The sequence below is a fragment of the Urocampus carinirostris genome, chromosome 1 (assembly GCF_059441175.1).
Source record: "Urocampus carinirostris isolate Australia breed hairy pipefish chromosome 1, RoL_Ucar_1.0, whole genome shotgun sequence".
NCBI classification, from domain to species: Eukaryota; Metazoa; Chordata; class Actinopteri; order Syngnathiformes; family Syngnathidae; genus Urocampus; species Urocampus carinirostris.
In genome coordinates, this window is record NC_142349.1 from 52,884,197 (window position 1) to 52,902,843 (window position 18,647).

At 37.4% G+C, this 18,647-nt stretch overlaps 1 protein-coding gene across 1 annotated transcript in view; it reads right to left on the reverse strand.

Moving 5' to 3' along the window:
- Nucleotides 1-18,647, reverse strand: part of slco5a1b (solute carrier organic anion transporter family member 5A1b) — a 73,537-nt gene that overhangs the window by 48,205 nt on the left and 6,685 nt on the right. The window contains exons 2-9 of the mRNA XM_088345020.1: nt 17,093-17,143; nt 16,897-17,004; nt 13,961-14,157; nt 12,288-12,456; nt 10,606-10,817; nt 6,766-7,100; nt 6,612-6,698; nt 1,071-1,150 (exon numbers count right to left, since the gene is read on the reverse strand). Coding sequence (XP_088201146.1) covers nt 1,071-1,150; nt 6,612-6,698; nt 6,766-7,100; nt 10,606-10,817; nt 12,288-12,456; nt 13,961-14,157; nt 16,897-17,004; nt 17,093-17,143 — 1,239 coding nt within the window. The remainder of the gene's footprint in view (nt 1-1,070; nt 1,151-6,611; nt 6,699-6,765; nt 7,101-10,605; nt 10,818-12,287; nt 12,457-13,960; nt 14,158-16,896; nt 17,005-17,092; nt 17,144-18,647) is intronic.

The window sequence follows — 18,647 nt, forward strand, 5'->3', positions numbered from 1 at the left end:
TAGGACTACAAAAAAATTTGAGATTCCTAATATTCAGACAATAAACAAATAAAAAAACAAAACCACTCTTCCATGTTAGCTTGTCCTCAGCTTTTGTTATTATGTGTTAGCATGACGCTAGGAGACTGTGGATAAGCATACTTCTTTTCGTTGTAAAATAGTATCAATTATTGATGATAAACAATTGATTTATTTCACAAATTAAAATAGAATTTGATATTTTTTAAGCAAAATACAGTTTAATAACTTGTCAATGTTGTTTGTTGTTATGTGTTGACAGGAGCAGTGTGGGAAAATTTAGGTTATCCTGTTGACAAAATAGTTACTATTTATTGATTATGAAAACGTAATTAAATCATCTCACCAATCAAAATAGTAATTGAATATTTTTTTAGGTAAAAGCGTTTAAATAGCTTGTCTGTGGTGTTTGTTTTTACTTGTTAGCATAATGTTAGCAGTCTGTAACTGCTAACATTAAAAAAGTTATATTATATTGTTGACGGGAAATATACAAATTATTGAATTTAACCAATTAATCAAATTATTGGTCACCCAAAGCACTGCTTTGGGCTTCCAATTCAAAATCTTCAGAATAAAATGAAAAAAAAAATTAAAGGAAGAAAAACAAAAACAAAAAAAATATGATAATAATAGAAAAAAGTAAAAATGAGAATAAAATAAAAAAATAATATAATAAAAATAATGTAATATTATTAATAATAATATAATCAAAATAAAATAAATAAAATCATACAACAAATATAATATAAACAAAAAATATTTTCAAAAAAATCAACGAGAAAAAAATAAAATAAAAACTCTTGCAAGTAACTTACATATATTTTAATTTCAAATTTGTGCCTCAGCTGCCATGAGCGCTAATTGTCCCACTTACTCTCCTGACCCTGACCTCCATCCTAACCTCGAGGACCCGTTCTCACGACCCCCGCGGCGTCGGCACGTGACGCGTGCCGTGACCTTTAACCTCAGGCATCAGCCCAAGGTCATTGATCCCACAAAAAGACGCATATCAGAAATAGTCGGGGGGGTTTTCGTGTATTTCAACTTACCAGCCACTCGCGCCACGTCGGCCGTGTTAACGTTTTTCCGATTGGGGCTGACTTTGAAGGTAACGGCTGGACCAACCACTCTGAAAACACAAAAACACATACATAAATATCAGAGATCCCTATACCTCTGGGTTGTAGAGGCACCATTTCCAGTGTTTGCTCTCTACTCTCTTTTTGATAGTCTTGTTTTCGATGGTTACCAGTAGCAGGAGAAGCCTACTAATCTGACTCAGTTACAGCACCTTCATCATCTGGTCGCCATTGTTGTGTCATCACCCTCTTCAGAGATGAGCCAGACCTCGGCATTAACAGGCAGCGGTGTTTGTGACCTAATCACTAGGAGGAATTTTTGTTTTGTTTTGTTTTATTTTATTTTTCCCTTACTTACGAACATTCGAGTTATGAAAAACAGTAGATACTAACATTTTCGGAATGTCGAAAAAATATCCGGACATTGCTGTTAGATTTTGTATTGTGCACATTTTTCCGAGTACATGACAGTACTGTAGTGCTTCTTTTCGCCGGTGTGTGGCGCTGTGAGAGGTCACCCAGCATCCACCCCGAAAGAGAAATCCAGCTTCTTCCTCCTAGTTCGTGTGTAAACATACTATACTGTATCTCCAGAGCGCTAAGAACCTTGACAATTTTAATGTTTAATATCTCGTGCATCCATTCAATATGGTTGGCGTAAAGTGTAAAGAAGAGGCGAGCCGTTTCTTTTGAAATGAAAGTGGAATAAGAAAGCTTGATGCGGAGGAGGAAGTTGCCTAACTCTTGAAGCTCATCTTCTAAAAGTAAGTTAAACTTAACTTTATTTATCTTTAGAGAGCATATTATTTTATTCAATGTTTATTTTTTTTAGTACAAAACGATACAGGTTACTTACACAAGCCTTACACATACTTATATAAACCTTTAACATACAAAATATAGCACTGAAATGAAATGAAATGATCTGCATTTATATAGCGCTTTTCAAGTCAATGACTTCCCAAAGGGCTTTACATTGTGCTTCACATTTCCCAATAGCGGCCGTGATCTGTGCAGCCATGTAAGGCGCTAACCTGCTTATTGGGGGTATTGGGGGTTCAGTGTCTTACCCAAGGACACTTCGGCATGTAACACGGACAAGCCGGGATTCGAACTGGGATCCCTTAATCCTAAAACGATCGCTCTACCTCCTGAGCTACTGCCGCCCCAGCAATTAACGTACAAATTCAACTTCAGAACAATGGTCTGGAACATATCTCGTTTGTATGGGGAAGCGTCTGTACGTTAGTAATACGCCCTTTGCTTTTATGACATCGAAGGCACATGCTACATGTTTCTAATTCCTGTACTTAATTTAAGGTAATTTATTGTAAATAAATACATCAGATCCGATCTTTTAAGTCGCAGAATAGGAAAATACATAAAAAATGACCACTAGTAAAATAAAAACTGTCAAACTTAAAATTGAAATCCTCATTAAATCATTTGTGCATAGTGCTTGCTTGTCACATACTATATAATCATGTGGAAAAGATCGATGTCACTGTATGAACAATTCGGCGTGGACAATACACAGACACTATTTACACATTTTAAATTATAAAACCAAACTCGGCTCAATTTTCCTTAATTATTGTATAGCAATGTCACTCTTAAGTTATTAGTATGTGTAATCAAATTATGATCTTGATAATAAATGAAACTGAATATATGCTAGAGAAAACCCCCAAAAACAGAAAAATTACAAAGGAGCACTTTTTCAACCACTTGGCGGCATGGTCGCCACCATGTCGGACAGGAATTGAGTCTTATTATAGATATAAAGCAAAATGAAATGAAATGAAATGAAGTGATCTGCATTTATATAGCGCTTTTCAAGTCAATGACTTCCCAAAGCGCTCTACAATGTGCTCCACATTTCCCAATAGCGGCCTTGTATTGCAGCCATGTAAGACGCTAACCTGCTTATTGGGGGTATTAGGGGTTTTAGTGTCTTACCCAAGGACACTTCGATATGTAACACGGACGAGCCGAGATTCGAACTGGGATCCCTTGATCCCAAGACGAGCGCTCTACCTCCTGAGCTACTGCCGCCCCAAAATACTTTTTGGTGGTCCTCGTCGGGCGGGAATTTTTCAACTTTTTGGATCGGTGTGTGGTCTGACAAGCTTTTTTCCCCTGCATCGACCACCCCCCTGCCCCAACCCTCGCAGTGAGACGGATGGTCCCCCAGGAGGCTTTTCACATCAAACTGACTCAAGTGTAAGTGAATAGAACACACCCTCGTTTTTTCTTTTATAAGATTTTTTTTGTGTTTTATATTCAGTGGTAAATGAGGTACTTACTTTATTCGGGTGAAAAATATTACCGTAAAATGATCCTAAATGAAAAATAGAAAATGGATTTGTCGATCCATCTATTCATTTCTGCACCGTTTATCCTCAGTAGGGTCACGGGGGTGCTGGAGCCCATCCCGGCTGTCTTCGGGCAGTGGGCAGGGGACACCCTGAACTGGTTGCCAGACACTCGCAGGGCACACAGAGACAGACAACTCACTCGCTCATTCAGACCTAGGGACAATTTGGACCGGCCGATTATCCTGACATGCATGTTTCTGGAATGTGAGAGGAAACCAGAGTGCCCGGACAAAACCCACTCATGCAGGGGAAGAACATGCAAACTCCACACAGGAAGGTTTGATCTCACGACCTTTAAACTGTGCCGCACACGCGCTAACCTCTGCTCTGCCGTGCTGCCCGACTCTATTTGTCATGTACTTAAAAGTGAAATAAACTACTTTAGTATTTTTGGTATATTTGTTTCAGTAATTTATTATTCGGTGCAAATCAATTATTCAAAACTGCAAAACAAATCAATTTTGAGGGGGATTAATTTTTTGGTTAAATTTTGGAAACATTTTTATTTTAAACAGATGACACCTTTGATAAAAATTGAAATATCAAATTCTTCTTTATACTTTTGTTTGAGAAATGAAACAAATGATAGGTTTGAGTATTTGGAAATTTCAGAATTGAGTGAGTAGTTTACACTTTAGTTTGAAAATATATATGATGCATTTAAGAAAACCTGAAATATCAGATTCCTCTTAATGATTTACTCTTCTGTATGAAAGAAATTAACAGATGTTTTTGATCAAATTGAATTTCAGAATTTTCTAACTTGTTTACTCGTTAGTTTAAGTTTTGAAGCAAAAACAACTATGATGCGTTTGAGCAAAGTGGAAAGAGAAGACTTCTTTGACCACCAGAAAGTGAGGACACTGCCCCTTAAGGTGAAGTTAGGAAAAAAAATTCTTCAAAGATATTCCAGTGGGATATTGCCGACTTCCTAGGTTCTTTAAACGAAGCACCATTTATACATTGCTCTTTTTTAAATTTCTTTTTTTTTATCTTTTAATGTTACTTTGGAAATGTAACAGACTCCCTGTTTCCCAATCCCTCAAAAATCTAGTTACCATGGAAACGCTCCCCAACCAACCAAAATAATCTTTTCCCCTGCCAATGTTGGCAGTATAAAAATATTCCTCTTGTAAACACGCGCATGAGGAAAAAGAAAGATTGAGAATAATTTGCTACAGCCGGCAGCGAGGCGGCTCCAACATTCATCGGGCGCGTGACGACATTATCCATCTCAGCGGCAAGACCGAACCCCGGACAGGAAATCGCTCAGGTGCCCCGGAGGGATTTGCTTGAATCCATTCATTTGATTTTTTTTAATACAAAAAAAAATCACTGCATTATGAATTTTTAAACGATCAAATACCATAAATTGCAGGCACAGTGTAGAAGGGTTTTCCATGAATGGTTTTAGCTTAATTGAAACCTAAACACCGATTTAATAGGATTCAATTCATTGTATCGTCATGATCCTTCATTCCTCATGTATGAAAGATTTCTTGATAATGTTAATGTTAATACTATTATTAAGCTATCATGAACATTATTACTATGATTCCCATTAATTACTATTACTTTGATTATTATTTCTACTATTGCAAATATCAATTTCATGTATACAGTAATTATTGTTAATATTATCATTGTTATTATTAATCTTATTAATAATATTACCTTTAATTCTTATCACAAGTACTATTATTTTGATTGATATTATCTCTAGTGTTACGAATATTATTTTTTTTATTATTATAATCCATCCATCCATCAATCCATCCATCCATCCATTATCTGCACCGCTTATCCTCAGTAGGGTCACGGGGGTGCTGGAGCCCATCCCAGCCATCTTCGGGCAGTGGGCAGGGGACACCATGAACTGGTTGCAAGCCAGTCGCAGGGCACTCAGGGACAGATAATTCACTCGCTCATTCACACCAAGGGACAATTTTGCTAATTAACCTGACATGCATGTTTTTTGGAATGTGGGAGGGAACCTGAGTGCCCGGAGGAACCCCATGCAAGCACAGGGAGAACATGCAAACTCCGCACAGGAAGGTTGGTAGCTGGATTTGAACCCATAACCTCAGAACTGTGCCGCACACGCGCTAACCACCACGCCGCCGTGCTGCCCTTATTATCATAATCATTATTTTAATTGCTATTATGACATTATAACAAACTCATTTAGCATTTTATTATATTACTACTGTTATTGCAATTATCTAATTATTATTACTTATGAATATTATTGTTATTAATTATAATTATGATTATATTCGTTATTAAATTAGTTGTCGATTTGACTATATTCTTTTTTATTTTGGTTGTTTTAATTATAATAATAATTATTATTGATGTGTTAAATTATTATGAATATTCTAAATATTATTAATGAAGATTACTGTGAGTACTATTGTAATCAATATCATTTTTTAGTGATTACCCTCATCCTCAGAAGTCGTAGGAGTAGTGGTAGTAGTAAAAGTATTTTCTGTTATTAATAATATTATTATTAACTTTAAATTACTATTCTTATTATTATGAATATAATTACTAATCATATTTCTATAGGTTTTTTATTACGGATACAAATTTCATTATTATTTATATCACTATTATTAATATTAACAATTTTATTATTTACTATTGAAATACTAGATGTTACTATTACTATTTTATATGATCATATTATCATTACTAGTTTTACTTTTACTCTTGTTACTATTAGTATTATTATTATGAATATTATTTTGATGATTATTTAAATCAACCAGTTCACTGCCCGAAGATAGCACCCAGCACTCCCCGTGACCCTACTGAGGATTAGCGGCGCAGAAAATGGATGGATGGATGACTATTGAAATCATACTATAATACCTTGTTTGATTATTATTCCATATATTATCACTGTTTGAATGAGTAGTATAACTATCATCACTAATATTATTATTACTAACATGACTATTGATAGTATTATTCCTAATTAGTGGGCCAATATTACTTACTAGACAACAATATTAAGACATCTGGCCTGACATCTCCCCCTAGTGGCCTTTCTGTGACATTAGGTGAAAATCAAATGAACTAACGATTGATTTACTTTTCAGTGTGAAGAAAAATCGCTGATACTTACGAGAGTTCAGAGAAATCTGTGATCTGTATCCCAGCCAATCGGGCCAGGATCTCCATCATGTGCAGACCTTGGTCTGTCTGAAGACCACTGGGGACCACAAAAAAAATCGTGTACAATTCCGATTCTATTTTGGCCGATTTTGATCCGAACTCACTCTGTATCGGTGATGACATATCCGAAAACGTCGTCAGCCCGACCACCGGCCTTAACGTCCAATTGAAGCTCGGCAGGCATTTTCGGGGATTTGACGGTGGCAGGGGCGGGCCGAGGGGGAGGGGCAATCTCCTTGACCCAGCCCGCCACTTCCGATACTTCCTCCAATGACTGCGTTGCGTCCTTTTTTTGCACGCTAGCGCGACTGCGAACGTTCTCCGACCCCGAGCGAAGGCGGGGATGAGGCGGGGCAGGAGGCGTGGCCGAGTAGAAGGAGGCGGAGGCTCTTTGGTCCAAATAGGCTAAAAGTTTGTTGAAAACGTTCGGACCGCCAGCCTGGAAGCAGAGTCAAAAAATGTTCAGCTACGAGGGCTAGAATGATGATATTCAATAAAGGACAATTTGTGTGGAGTTTAGCTGACAAAAGCTAGCAAAACTGCAAATAGATTTGTACAACAATTAAAAAGATAATTGTCCCTTTATTTTGAGTAATTTCTTTGCCTGCTAGCATGACTTTTTAGCATTTTTTATTCATTGTTTTACAAATAATTATTACAATTTTAGCCTCCTAGCATTAGCCGGTGTCCTTTTGTTTTCCATACATTTTTAATTAACTAGCTAGTATGACATTATATTTATTTACAGACACTTCTCATGCTAGCCTTAGCTATCTATTAAAACCCCAATTACATTTGTTCAGTTTTTCAAATTATAATTTACATTTATAGCCTGCTAGCCTTCTTTGGCATGTTTTTAATTTATCTTCTGACGCCTCTCCTGCCAGTTTTAGCTTGCTAAGAAAAGCGCAAATAGATCTGTTAAGTTTTTGAAAATAAAATTTCATATTTTAGCCTATTTTAACTTAACTAATGTCATATTGTGTTAATTTTAGCAAACAAACATGTTTAACTTTAGCTATCTTTATCTAGTTTTAACTAGATAGCGAAACCTCGATTACATTTGTACGGCTTTGAAAGTTCTAATGTACATATTTAGCTAGTTCAAAAGGCCCTAAATAATGTTTTTTATTTATTTACTAAAACCTTTTGTGCTAGTTTTAGCTAGCTACCAAACCACAATTAGATTTGTTCAGCTTTTAAAATTAGTACCGGTATTTGTATTTTTTGTCTTATAGCATGACCTTTCATCATGTTTTTAATTTTTACTGACATCTTTCACACTAGCGTTTGCAAGATAGCAAAACCACAACAAAAAAACATTTCGGCTTTTGTTAGCCATTCATATTGTTTAACTTAGCTACAGACCAAAACTGTAGCACGCATCTTTTGCAAGCTTTAGCCGTAATTAAATTTGTACAACATTTAAAATTATAATTGTCCCTTTATTTTATATAATTTATTTGCCAGCTAGTACATTTTTTATTCATTCAAGCCAATAAACACCTCTTGCGCGAGCTAGCAAAAACACAACTTTGTTCAGATCTAAAAATTATAACTTACATATTAAACCTCCTAGCACGATACTTTTGCTTTTTTTTATATTTACTGACACTTTTTTGTGCTAAATTGAGCCAACGAGCAAAGGTACATTTAAATCTGTTTACCTTTTTTTTTTTTAAATATACCATTTACATTTTAGCTTGCTAGCTAAAATAGATAAATAAATAGCTTGCTAGCATGACACTTTTTATTAATTTACTCTGATTTTAACCACTTCTTATATTTTTAGAAATTTAGAAAACCCTTGTTTAGTGTATCTTTTATTATCCCAGATAATTTTACTATTTCTGTGAGCTAGCTTACTAGGAATAGGTTACAAAAATAAAATGCAAACAAGAAGAAATCAAGTACCGATCAAAAGAATTGGAGCCTAAACCTTAGTTTCAAACCCTAAGTCTAGCCCTAACCTTATTGCAAAATCCTAAAATTGGTTTAAAATTTTTACTTGCAGGCCAAACCCTAGCTCATAACACTGACCCTTTAACTAACCCTAGCTGTGACCCTAACCCTGTTTCAAACCGTAACCCTAGCTCTAAACATAGTTTTTAACCATAAACTAGGAGTCAGCAACCAAAAATGTTGAAAGAGGCATATTGGACCAAAAAAAAAAAACCCAAAAAACTGATTTGTCTGAGAAAACAAAATTAAAAGCCTTATATAAGCCTTGTAAAGAATGCCACACATGTTGGTTGTAGCTATATTAGCTATTTTAGCCTACTATCAAAATGACTAAGATGCACATGTGAAGAATGATGCACCATTTGATTATAGTGTTCTAGAATACTGCCTCAAGTTTAACTTCATTAAAATATTATCAAATTGCAGTACATTTCAGTGCTTTGATAAAATTGAAGAAATGAAATCAAAAAATCCATTTTATTATGTCATTTATATTTTGAGGATTCGAAAAAAAACAATAACAGAATCGAACGTGCATTATGCGCCCTTTAGTTTGGAAAAAAAAAGTGTAATAAAACCCAGCATTAATTTATAAAAACATAAAGAAAGAACCTTTTGACAAGGTGGAGTAAATGAAATCAGATTGATACATTTTCAGTTTTATTTAATGTCAAACAAGTAAGGGCCTTCTCCCTCTCTCTCTCTTTGATAAGAAAACAATGCAGCCATCCTTGGGCTTGAGCAACAAAACAAAAAATAATGTCCCTAAGTGGCATTCAAAATATAAAGACAAAAATGAAAAACCACCTAATTAAATCAGCCACTTTGTTACGAAAGAAGTGCCTATGATGGGATTGTGTTCTTCCCCGTTTCATGTTACTTCTGTGTTGAAATTAGGAGTGTAGCAAGAGATTAAGGTAAATTGTGACGCTGCTCCTTTAAAGGGGGCGGAGCCTGAGCCTGCAAAGCCCGGCTCTCACACAGGCGACACGGGAGAGGAAAGAAGCGAAGGAGACATGCGCCGAAGTCTCATCTCATCTCATCTCATCCGCTACACCGCTTATCCTCAGTAGGGTCGCGGGGGTGCTGGAACCCATCCCAGCTATCTTCGGGCAGTGGGCAGGGGACACCCTGAACTGGTTGCCAGCCAATCGCAATGCGCCGAAGTCTTTGAAATGTAATATTTATTCTCCAGAAATTTACAGCATTGGAAAACGTTAAAAGTGTTCGTGTCATGTCTGTCCTCCGACAGAAACCATACTAAAAGAAAAGTATGTTTCTCAACTCCGTTTTTTTCAATTTGTAAATATTTTTGGAAAAGTGCTTAAGAGCTGCATATGGCTGCTGGGCCACCGGGTGCCGACAGCCATCCTACACCAAAACCTAACTCTAGCTGTAACCCAAGCCCCAACCCTATTTCAGAGACCTAAATTCAGTTAGGAGGCTAAATCTTATTTTCTAACCCTCGCCCCAATCCTATTTTGGAACCATAAAATATGTTTAAAACCCTGATTTGAAGCTCTAACCCTAGCTCCAACACCTAATCTAAACAACATGGCAACAGTTCCAATATTTACAAGCATTTCACCTAAAATTCAAGCACTTTTCAAACCATGAAAACACACCATTAAAATGTATGATTTTCAAGGATTCAAAGCACCCATACAAATTCTGCTATTAGTTTTGTCGCTAACATGCTAGCGTTAGCAAGCTCTTCGCTTGTCTTTTTGACACAGTTAGCTTTAAGCCAAGTCAAGTCACATTTATTTGTATAGCCCTTAATCAAGAAAATGTCTCAAAGGACTGCACAGGATTACAATGACACCATCGCCGGATCTTAAACCAACATGCAGGCAAGGAAAAACTCAAAACCTTGAGAAGAGGCCTCATTTTAGCTTCAAAATAAGTTCTAATTTTATTTGGCTAAAACGCTTGTTTAGCTTAAGTTCGCCAACATGAAACATTCGTTTATTTCTGAATACCTTCATTGGGGGCGGTTCCGAGGCGGCCATCTTTGCTGTGGGGACGTCTCCCTGCTGGTTTTCTTGTGTTTGTTTTCCGGGTCCGTCCTCGTCCACTACTTGCAAAGCGTCCACAATGAGACGGGAAAGTCGGTCAACGTCGTGTGGCGTCAGGTTGTCAAGGTCCAGGTGCTGTCGTCCGACGTTCTTCAAAACGTTCTGGATAAACTTCTCTGGGGAAAAAAAATGGTTCAAGGGTGTCAAACTCATTTGAGCTTGGGGGCCACGTGGTTGAAAAAACATTCTCACGGGGGCAAGTAAGTCACGGCATAATAAGTAAGCATCGACTGATTGGGTTTATCAGGGTACTGATATTCCCAAAAGTGATATTTAGAGCCAATTTTCATTTGCTGTAAAAATTTAAAAATTGTCGTGAGAAATTTTTAATGATGCAAAAAAAAAAAAACAGAATATTTTTTATAAAGTCAAATAACACTTTAATAGCTCTGTGAACCTTTTTACACTAAAAAATAATTTCAACGCAACTAACATGACAACTATTTCACTTAGCCAACAACTAGCAATGCAGGAAAGAAAATGAAGCTTAGCAGCAACTCGTATAAAGTTACATAAAAAATGAAATAGCTAACTGAAACTTGTTACAGTAAATGTAGAATTACTCAGCTTTCCACATTAGCATGCTATTTATGCTTTCCCCTCAATCACAAACAACACACTCATACCTGTCAACCTCCACGGCTCCATGCCATTACAAACTGTTGTATTTTCCCGTACAAAATACAAAATAATCGTACACCTTTTTTTTTTCCGGAATGATGCATGATGGGAAATCCACAGGCGGAGACGCATGCGATTGACAAATTTGCGTTTTTCCGTAGAGATTTCCTTGTACGTCGTACATGTCTTAAAATGCATAAAAAAGGTACTTTGCACAGCAAAATCGTGCAGGTTGACAGGTATGCACACTTGATAGACGAACTAATGTTATGATAAGAGCTCATATAACAGTCTCGATCTGAATGTGCTTCCCTAAAACAAGTTAACTACACTTTTTACGCTAAATCTTAATCACTCACAAGCTTTTCTAACACAGACATTTTAAAATCTCAAAATTATCAGCGTTCTTGATTCACAAGAATGTCAGGACTCGGGAGTTAGCAAGGCTTCTGCTGTTTACTCCATTCTAACTTATTCTTCGTCGACCTCGAATAAAACGTGTGCCTTAGGTAGAAGGCTGGGGACTTTTTGGAGGCTCAAAATTAAATAGTGATTTGGGGATGTAGAATATAAAGCGATTATTGAGAGTTGTTTATTCTTAATATATTATTTTCCTTAACTAAGATTAAGATGGCATTATTGTTATGGAAAAATAATGTATACATATGACAATATGAAATATGTAATATAAAATAATATAAATAACAATTATAATAAATATCATATATAGGAAAGAATCATTAAATAAAGATTATTATAACATTTTATTATTATCATTATCGTTTTAAATAATTGTATGATATATAATCTTAATAAATTATAGCAAATTAAAACAAATAAATACGTAGATAAATACATAACGTAATTCAAATAAATACATAAATGAATGGCAAGTGTATCATATCGGTTGGATGAAAAATGAAGATTAACATGCATCCTCAGTTGTTTTGTTTGAGGAAAGTTACCATCCACGGGCGTGAGAGGCTCCTTAGCGGTGTTTTCAGGATGTTTGGGTCTGGCTTTAAAATTCCTGGGGGAGGAACCACGATTGAGAAGTTGCCTCAAGACCTTCAAAAGATCTTGAAAGTCGTCCGAGGACGGGTTCTGCTTCACTTTAACACTGGCCGGATCCACCTTTGAATAAATAAATAAAAAATACATATCTATATATAGTAGTATAGTATAGTATTTTTTCTTTCAGAATGAAAGCAAAATAAAATATGATGTCCCTATTTTTAAGCACTAAATCTAATATTAAGTTTTGCAGTAATATTGCAGTATTTTTGTGGTATTTCTATTGTGGTACAGACGCTGCCCGACTTATGAACGAGTTTGGTTCTGGACGATCGTTCGTAAGTTGAATTTGTTGGTAAGTTGCTTCAGTGCTATATTTTGTATGGAATGTATGTTTAAGGTTGTGTAAGTATGTTTAAGTAACCTGTATTGTTTTGTACTAAAAAATAAACATTTAAGAAAATTATATGCTCTATAAAAATAAATTAAAAGAGGTTTTACTTACTTTTTCATTTGCACTTAATGAAAAACTCCTCCGTAATAAAAAGTGGCCGAAAAAAACCTTAGGATCATTTTCTCAACCACATCAAGCTTTCTTTTTTTGTTTCAAAAGAAGCGACTCGCCTCGTCCTTACACTTTACACCAACCATTATGATTGGATGCACGACATATTAAACAATAAAAACGTCAAAGTTCTTAGCACGCTAGCAATACAGTACACGTTGTTATGATTAGACAAAAACCAGGAAGTAGAAGCCGGATTTCTTCTTCGGTGTGGATGCTGGGGGACCTCTTACAGCACAACGCGACGAAAAGAAGCACTACAGGAATGTCCTTTACTCGGAAAAAGGTGCACACAATACAAAATCTAACTTACAGCAATGGCCGGATATTTTTCAACATCCCGAAAAAAATTATCGTAAGTCGAATGTACGTAAGATGGGAGGCGTCTGTATTTTTTTTGAAGACACACAAAGGGATAATGGGACAAATTTGGCACAAAAATATATTAGTAATTTATTCATTATTATATTTATTGTCATTATATTTTGACCATTTTCTTTTATCTCCAACTCATGAAAAGAGCCATAGATTCCTGATCCCTGATATACAGTATGGTCACTTACCACATGAAGGGTTAAAACTATAAAACGGTTCTAGAGACCCTAAAAGAGGACTGTTTTACAAGATTTTTCCTTGTACTTCCATCTTGTAAACCAAGGTAATTGAGTCTGGTGATGTGCTACAGCCTTATTATTGAAAACATTGAATCAATGTAAGACACCAAGAGGAACTGAAGCTACTGACGCTCTCAACGAGATTAAATAATGAAAATAAAGAGCCGAAACATTTTCACCTGTAAAAGGTGATTCAGGCTTTCAGCGACTTTATGGTACAGTATTGAGTGGATCCATAGGAAGCACAATGAGCCGGCATTATCTTTTTGGGCTCTGTCCACATGTACTGGATGTACTGGAAGAGTCTGAAGGTTTGACCCAACTAGCCTAGGCTTACAGTAGTCTTATATATATATATATATATATATATATATATATAAATATATATATATATATATATATATATATATATATATATATATATATATATAGTGAGTAAGACAACCTGACTCAGGCTTTGGTCGATGCCCACTTGGGGGAGGAGCCTGAGACGCTGGAGATACGTCTCTGGGTTCCCGCGAAGCTCCGCCTCTTCAGTCCTAGGCTCTGCCCCCACATTAGCCGAAGACTGAGAGATCTTCCGCAGTTTTCCCAGTTCTTTGGCCAGGACGCGCTGGGTGCTGTCCTCGTCCCACCTTAAACCTGCATATTATTATAATCATTGTTATTATTGTCCGGATTTTAGCAATAACAAAAACAAAAAACAGATGCAAACACTGATTTTTGGTGAAAAAAAAGAACAGTCATTAAAAAGAAAAGTAGGGATGAATTAAAATTTAATAATTAATTTCTTAAATTCTGACCCTGTACCGGTCCGTCATGGTGAAGAGGGAGCTGAGCCGAAAGGCAAAGCTCTCAATCTACCGGTCGATCTACGTTCCTACCTTCACCTATGGTCATGGGTTATGACCGAAAGAACACGATCCCGGATATAAGTGCCTGAAATGAGTCTCCTCCGCAGGGTGTCTGGGTTCTCCCTTAGAGATAAGGTGAGAAGCTCAGTCATCTGGGAGGGACTCTGTGTAGAGCAGCTGCTCCTCTGCATTGAGAGGAGCCAGTTGAGGTGGCTCGGGCATCTGACAAGGATGCCTCATGGACGCCTCCCTCGAGATTCAGATTATAGAAGCAATCATGAAAAATATAATTTAATACTGCATTCAAGTCATGAAATATTTAATAAAAATTAAATATTTAATTTCCAGTCAAGTCATGTTTATTTGTATAGGCCTTAATCACAAAGAGACTCAAAGGGCTGCACAGACCACAGATGATTGCAAACCACAGACTATTATTACACCATCCCCTGATCTAAAACCTACACGATCATTTCATTTCATTTCACGAGGGCAAGGAAAAACTCAAAAACCTCAACATGAGGAAAATGAAGAAACCCCTCGAGATGAGGTGATCCCCCTTCCAGGATAGATAGATAGATAGATAGATAGATAGATAGATAGATACTGTGTTCATCCCCGCAGGGAAATTCACACTTCCAGCAGCATCCCTGCGCTGGAGAACAAAATAATAAAGAAAAAAGAATACAATACACAAATACCCAATGTAGCGTGTTATATAGAGTATCTAGATAGTGCTACAAAGAATACACACTGCAATAAAAATATGGTAATATGCAATGTGGGGGGTGTGGTTTAATGTAGGCCTTTACTCCGCCGGGTGGAGTTAAAGAGCCTCATGGCATGATGAAGAAAAGATCTCCTCAGTCTGTCTGTGTTACAAGACTGTGACAGCAGTCTGTCTTTGAAGCTGCTCTTCTGTCTGGAGATAATGCTGTGTAGTGGATGTGATGAATTGTCCATGATTGACCGCAGCTTTTCCAGTGCCCGTCTCTCAGCTACTGTTGTCAGGCTGTCCAGCTCTGTGCCCACAACAAAGCTCGCTTTCCTCAGCAGTTTATTAAGACAAGAGGCATCCTTCTTCTTGACGCTGCCTCCCTAACACGCTGCCGCATAGAAGAGGGCGCTTGCCACAACAGTCTCATAGAATATTTTCAGGAGCTTTTTGCAGATGTTGAAAGACGCCAGCCTTCTGAGAAAGTAAAGTCGGCTTTGACCTTTCCTACATAGAGCTTCTGTGTTGGCAGTCCAGTCCAGTTTTTTGTCCAGCTGCACACCCAGGTATTTGTAGGTCTGGACAAATTCTACACAATCTCCTTTGATGGTTACAGGAACCGGGTGAGTTCTAGTTCTCCTGAAGTCCATCACCATCTCCCTGGTCTTGGTGGTGTTCAGGTGCAGGTGGTTGCAGATCGAATCTCAGGGTGAAGAGCATTCCACAGCACTAATCACATATAATTGACTCAGTTAATGGTAATGATAATTTTAAAACACTAATATTTGATTCTCCTCTGTCCCATTATTTTCTGAAATGTTAACAATTATTCACTTTTTATATAGTTAATTAGTATGTCCTTCCTCCTTCATCTGCACCGTTTATTCTCAGTAGGGTCGCAGGGGGTTCTGGAGCCCATCCCATTTATCTTCGGGCAGTGGGCAGGCGACTCCATGAACTGGTTGCCAGCCAGTCGCAGTATGTGATTACATATAATCAAATTTGTTAATCGTAGAAGCAAAAATGACAAAAGAACACAAAACTATTCAGATGGTTCCCTTCCCCTGGTATTATTTTCTCTATTTAAACAATTAATCACATTTTCACATGGTTGATTCGTAATGGATAATTAAAGAATTATTAATCGTACATCCAAAAATAACAAAAAACAAACAAACTTAGATTTTTTTTTCCTACGTCCCTTATTCTCTAACATTTAAATACAGTGAATGCTAGCGCCGGTAATAGCATTAATGGCAAGCACTTCCTTTTATAAGTCATTCTAAAAAGAATGACAGCCTTGTAAGTAGGGTAATGTTGTGTTTTATTGACACCGATATTAAAACAATCGTAATAATAGTAATAACGATATTGATAATCTCATCTCATTAGCTGCACCACTTATTCTCAGTAGGGTCGCGGGGGTGTTGGAGCCCATCCAAGCAATCATCAGGCACTGGGCAGGGGACACCCTGAACTGGTTGCCAGCCAATCGCATGGCACACAGGGACAGACAACTCACTCGCTCAGTCACACCTAGGGACAATTTGGACCGGCCAATCCACCTGAAATGCATGTCTTTGGAATGTGGGAGGAAACCGGAGTGCCTGGAGGAAACCCACGCAAGCACAGGGAGAACATGCAAACTCCACACAGAAAGTCCGGTAGCTGGATTTGAACCCACACAGGAGGTTACCAAGACCTTAGAACTGTGCCGCACACGCACTAACCACTGCACCGCCGTGCTGCCCACAATAGTAATAATAATAATAATTAAAAATAATAATAATAATAGTAATAATAATAATTTACCAGCGGCAGCCATCTTGTCCAGCAGCAGTTGAAAACGTTGCAGGACGGGCAGTGTAATGTCGTACGACTCGCCCGGCGGGACAGAGTGGCACCTCCCGAACATCCTGTCTACGAGTACCAAAAAACAAAAGTATTGGGACGTCCTCCAAACAGTAAGGAAGTAAGGTTTTATTTCTTTTTTTTTTTTTTATCTCACCGTTGACGCATCGCTCGAACGGCAAGCACATTTGGCGCTCCAACAGACAACCTGCAACAAAAACGCAATTTTCATTAAGTAAGGAGACCAAAACAACCACAAAATAAATGTAAATTCAGGTTTTAGGTAATTTAGGGTTTCAAGTCCGGAATAAGGTTTTTAACAACAGAGCGATGGTTATAAATATTCTATGTTGACATTTTAAAGCGGGGTTGAATTGAGCCTATAGTTAATATTTAAGACAGGGTGACAAATGAGAACTAAGCTTTCAAAACCATGTTAGGCTTGGGACTGTAAAATTCTGTATAATGCCAGTGGTGGGGTTTCAATTGAGGATTCCTTGCAGCTGGGGCAGGGTTTCTCTAAATACTAGATTTAAAACCCTAAACCAGGCACATACAAAGTCTGGCCCGTGGGCCAATTGCAGCCCGTGATCAAATTTTTACTAGCCCGCTGCATCCCTCATAAAATTAACATGTGGCCCGCCAGTAATGTAAACCTCAATATAAAATTATGATGGCAATAGCCCTGTGGCCACTTTGCCCTTGGCTCTCTGTGAGAGCTTTGGTTCACCCCATTTACAACATGGCGACTGTAAATTAAAAAAAAAAAAGTTGACTGTGAGGGCCATCGCTTTCAGGACAAGTCTAAATTGGAGTATTTATTTTCACCAAATTCCGACACAAATGCGTCTGCCTAATTTGGCAAGAAAATGTGGCTATTTTAAAAAAATATAAGATCAAGAGGCACTGCCAGACACAACATGCTCAATAAGACAAGCTAACTGGAAAGGTGAAGCAACTGGAAGCTGTTTTGACGGCACAACAGTGCTTTTTCATGAAACAATGCGAGTCAAATAAAAATGCTTCAAAGGGAAGCTATGAGGTCGCGACGCAGATCGCCAAGCCCTGCAAACCTTACACAGGGTAACTTCATTAAAGACTGTTCAAAGAATGGCAAGCTGAATAGTCAGCACTCACACATTTTCAGCTTACCAAATCGTCCCCCCTTTCTAAAAGGTTTGGACACCCCTGCCCTAAACCTTGCTCAAAACTTAAAACACTACTTTTAATGCCAAACCATGTATGGAATGTATAATCCTTTCCCCAAACCAACAAAAGCATTTTAAAAGGACATTCTTTTGTGGTTCACTAATAGAGGGCGTTGTAGCTTAAAAATGGAACTGAAGCATGTGTATTTGAAGAAGACATGCAATGGAAGCTCAAAGGATACCACTACCACAATTTCGAAACCTACTTCCACATTTTCAAGGACGAATCTGAAAATAGCAACTAGCTAGAGTTGGTCAGGGCAGGTATAAGTTGCTGACCTTAGAAGCTAACAGGAGAAGCTACTAATAATCTCTGTAAAGTACTCTATGTAAACTATATCATCTTCCAGCGAGCTACAGCCAGCAGCCAAGTGGCTAACATAAGAGGCTAAAGAAGGAAATTGTGCAAAAAAGCAAAAGATGCCTGAATCATGGACCTTAGTGATGTTACCTTTAATGAGGAGTTGTGGACGGCAAATGACACTGACGGATAGAGTGGGAGCA